General features: G+C 52.2%; 1 protein-coding gene across 1 annotated transcript; it reads right to left on the bottom strand.

Annotated features, from left to right (window-relative positions):
• Positions 1–565: 565 nt before the first annotated feature.
• Positions 566–3,049, bottom strand: LOC146884188 (uncharacterized). Its single transcript, XM_085665888.1, has one exon. The coding sequence runs from the start codon at positions 3,047–3,049 to the stop codon at positions 566–568; it is 2,484 nt and encodes an 827-aa protein (XP_085522014.1).
• Positions 3,050–4,400: the final 1,351 nt, after the last annotated feature.

Here is a 4,400-nt window from a genome sequence, read left to right as displayed (position 1 = left end):
ACCAAAGGGTCCCTCAGGGGTAGGCGGTACCCGGTATTCGATCGTGAGAATGTCTACGGATGATAGGTTTCGTCTTATTGACCGAGATGGTTGTATCATGGGTCTGGATTGTTCTGAGTAGGAGTACCTGTGGTGCGGAATAGGCGGCCTGGGGAGTTTGCTGCCGAGAAGACCTTTTGGGGATGCTTTTGGAAAAGGATACGGCTTCGGAGGTTCGCTGGTGGCTGCTTGGGGGAGGGGGGACATTTTCTAGAACAAGGTGCGTGATCCGTAGCTTGCCTTGTGGTCGCATACTTTGGGAGGGGGTGTCTACCATGCAATGTGTGGCCTGGGTGCTCGTTAAGGGTCGTATGTCGAAGAGGAGGTGGCTGATACCAGGTGTGGTGTTTGGGTTCACTGAGGTTGCGTGTTCAGAGGCCGAGTGCCGTGTACTTTGGGTATAGTTGGGACATCAGCCTTCCAGTCTTGAGGAGTAAAACGACGCTTAGACTTTAGAGGCCGAGTGCCGTGTACTTTGGGTATAGTTGGGACATCAGCCTTCCAGTCTTGAGGAGTAAAACGACGCTTAGACTTTAGAGGCCGTGGCCGTGTACTTTGGGTGTAGTTGGGACATGTACCGTGCTTCTTCGACAAAGCCTGCTTTCATCAATTTCTCTGCTTCGCACTTGGCAGCTTGCCTTCTTTCTTCTCCTCGCTTTCTCTTCTTCTGGGAGATGGGTTTGGCTTCCTTGAACACGGAGAGTTTATGTGCAGCGATTCTTGGATCGACGCCAGGTAGGTCTGCGGCTGTCCAGGCGAAGAGATCCGCATTTTTCTTGAGGGTATTTTCTATTGCTTCCTCCCTCGCGCTTTCCATTGTGGTCCCTATCTGCAGGGAATGGTTTGGCTGTCCCAATGGTAGGGGCTTGGTTTCCCCTACTGGCTCGATTCTTGCTTCATTGTTAAGCCGGGGGTCGAGATCTTCCGCTTGGATGGCGATCGCGGTTTGCGTTTTCTCGATGTTGTTGGTGGTGAGGGGGGGGGGGGGGTATGGGAGCTTCAAACTGGCCATATAACATTCTCTGGCTGCTTTTTGATCGCCGTGGACGGTTATGATGTCTCCAGAGGCTGAGGGGAACTTTAGGGCGAGGTGCGGCGTAGAGACCACGGCTCCCAATGAGTTGAGGGAGGGTCGTCCTAGTAGCATGTAGTATGAAGTGTGGGCATCCACTATGAGGTATCGAACTTGGATCGTTCTATTTTGTCTCCCTTCTCCGAAGGTGGTGTGAAGGTCCACATACCCTCGGGTTGGCACCCTTTCGCCAGAGAATCCGTATATGGGTTCGTCGTATGGGATCAGTTCTTCTGCGGGGATCTGGAGCTGTTGGAAAGTTTTCCAATATATGATATCTACTGAGCTTCCTTGGTCGATTAGCACCTTTTTCACGGCGAAGTTTTCAAGTTCTATGGTTATGACCACAGGGTCATCTTGGTTGGGGTCGACTCCTTGGAAGTCCGAGTCGCTGAAAGTGATTGGTGGCATTCTTCTTCTGGGTCCCTTGCAGATGGTGTGGACAGACTGGACTGCCCTCAGATGCTTTTTCCTGGAAGAAGAGGAACATCCGCCCCCAGCAAAACCTCCTGATATGGTGTTTATCGTCCCTCTCAAGGGGGGTCTTTCTTCTGGGCGCCTTTCCCCTCGAGGTGGTTCCTCCCTCCTTCGTTCAGAGTTTGTGCCTCTCCTAGGTTCTTGTTTGGATTCTCTGGGTTCGTTTCTCGCATCCTCCCTTCGTGGAATGTTCCTTTGTGGGCATCTCTCGGGTTGGGTCCTGGGATTTCCTTCAGTTATGTTTCTGACATAGTGTCGTAAGTGGCTGGCCCGTACAAGTTCTTCTATCTTATCGCGAAGCGTCTCACACTCCTCAGTGGTGTGTCCGTTGTTGCGGTGGTAGTGGCAGTATTTGCTTAGGTCGGCGTTTGGCGGGTTTTGGAATCTCTTAGGTGGAGCGATGAGTTCAGCTTGCAATACTTCGTCAAGGATACGGGATTTGGGGGCATTAAGGGGGGCGTAGTTGGAGAATCTGGCTTGTTTTCTGTCTCGAGGGCGGTTTTGGTCCCGACCTCCAGGCTCTCTACCGCTCCTTTTAACCTCCGGGTGGGTTGGGGTGTTCCGGACCCTGTCTTGGTAATGTCGCATCTCCTCGACTCTAATGAACATTGACGCTCTTTTTCGAAGTTCTTGCATTCCTAGAGGCGGGCGCATGGCCAGTTCGTCAGCAAATGGTCCTGGTTTTAGTGCCATCACCATATAGTGTAATATCAGGTTCGGGGTGAGGTCCTTGATCTTCATGGCGATTACGCCGAACCTGTCAATGAAGGTGCGAAGGGACTCTCCTTCTTCTTGTCTTAGGTTCAGGAGTGACAGGGATGTGAGGTCGTGTCGACGGCTGGTGTCGAACTGGGTGGTGAAAGAGGTGGTAAGGGTGCTGAAGGAATCTATGGTGTAAGGCTGTAGACTCATGAACCACTCCAATGTCGATCCTCTGAGCGCAACAGAGAAGGACTTGCACATCACGGCGTCGTCAGTCGAGTAAAGGGCGACTTGGTTGGTGTAAATGGATATGAATTCATCCGGGTCAGTGGTACCGTCGTAGGTCACAGTTGGAGCCTTCCACTTTTGAGGGAGTGGTGTTTCTACGATCCCGTCGACGAACGGGTGCCTACGGTTTCTTCTAGAAGCGAAAGGGTTGTAGTTACCCCCGGTAGTGTGACTCGTGGGTTTGTATTCGCTTTCCTCTTCTGTGACAGGTGGGAGGTCTGCCCTACAGGGGGCGATCTCAGGCTCTTCCATGGCCTTCCCTGCTTCAATCCTCCTCTTGAGTCGGGCATTCTCTTGCCTAAGTGCTTCCATTTCGTCTGTATTCCTTTTCTTGTACTCTGCGAATTCTTGCTGCATCCTAGCTTGAGCCTCTAGGATGCGAGATATGTCGGATGAGGGATCGACGTCTCCCACTTCCACTACAGGGGGTCTGGTGGGTACTTCGGCTGGTCTACTTCTCGTGGATACCATGGTCTTTGGGCGAGGAGGGCTGACTTTGCGAAATACTCTTCGGCCCCACGGTGGGCGCCAATTGTTCTTATGGGACCGAGTTGTACTTCACAAGTCTCGCGTACTATCTTGGTGCTGAGAGGTCGGGTGCGTCTTCTGGCTTCAGGGGGTTGTGGTCACAGCGCAGGTGTGCCTGCAAAAGACACTTCGATGCCAAAGTCAGTGCTGATTGATGTCAGTGGTTACAGAGAATATTTAATGCGTAATCAATGCATAGGGTAGTGTGCTATTTATACCTTTTTTACCTGTGGGTCCTACCTGGGATGGGCTTTTGGCCCAATATTTCCTCTTTTGTTATCCTTGGATCCAGTGCTGATGGGGAAATTACCAAGGGGTCCCTCAGGGGTAGGCGGTACCCGGTATTCGGTCGTGAGAATGTCTACGGATGATAGGTTTCGTCTTATTGACCGAGATGGTTGTATCATGGGTCTGGATTGTTCTGAGTAGGAGTACCTGTGGTGCGGAATAGGCGGCCTGGGGAGTTTGCTGCCGAGAAGACCTTTTGGGGATGCTTTTGGAAAAGGATACGGCTTCGGAGGTTCGCTGGTGGCTGCTTGGGGGAGGGGGGACATTTTCTAGAACAAGGTGCGTGATCCGTAGCTTGCCTTGTGGTCGCATACTTTGGGAGGGGGTGTCTACCGTGCAATGTGTGGCCTGGGTGCTCGTTAAGGGTCGTATGTCGAAGAGGAGGTGGCCGATACCAGGTGTGGTGTTTGGGTTCACTGAGGTTGCGTGTTCAGAGGCCGAGTGCCGTGTACTTTGGGTATAGTTGGGACATCAGCCTTCCAGTCTTGAGGAGTAAAACGACGCTTAGACTTTAGAGGCCGAGTGCCATGTACTTTGGGTATAGTTGGGACAGTACACAACCTGGTTAGCCAACGTCGTTCTAGTCAAGAAACAGAATGGCAAATGGCGGATGTGCGTCGATTACACGAACCTGAACAAAGCATGCCCCAGAGACGCGTACCCTTTACCCAACATAGACCGCCTGGTAGATGGGGCAGCTGGAAGCGGCACACTCAGTTTCCTGGACGCATACTCTGGGTACAACCAGATACCGATGGCGGAGAGTGATGCGATCAAAACCGCCTTCATTACGGAGGAAGCAAACCTGTACTACAAGGTCATGCCCTTCGGGCTCAAAAACGCAGGCGCTACCTACCAAAGACTAATGGACAGAGTCTTCAAACCCCTCCTCGGTAACTGCGTCGAGGTATATGTCGATGACATAGTGGTCAAATCCCCGAACCCCATCCAACATGCCCTGGATCTTGCTGACGTCTTCAAAGCCATACGAGGATACAATCTCCGC

Source organism: Vigna unguiculata, chromosome 8 (assembly GCF_037176805.1).
Source record: "Vigna unguiculata cultivar grain cowpea cultivar isolate G323 ecotype 2 chromosome 8, ASM3717680v1, whole genome shotgun sequence".
Classification (NCBI taxonomy): Eukaryota; Viridiplantae; Streptophyta; class Magnoliopsida; order Fabales; family Fabaceae; genus Vigna; species Vigna unguiculata.
This window is presented reverse-complemented; position numbering and strand designations above follow the sequence as displayed.

What these genes read in the sequence shown, in the direction of transcription:
- LOC146884188 (XM_085665888.1), bottom strand. Translation starts at nt 3,049, where the DNA reads ATGGTATCCACGAGAAGTAGACCAGCCGAAGTACCCACCAGACCCCCT.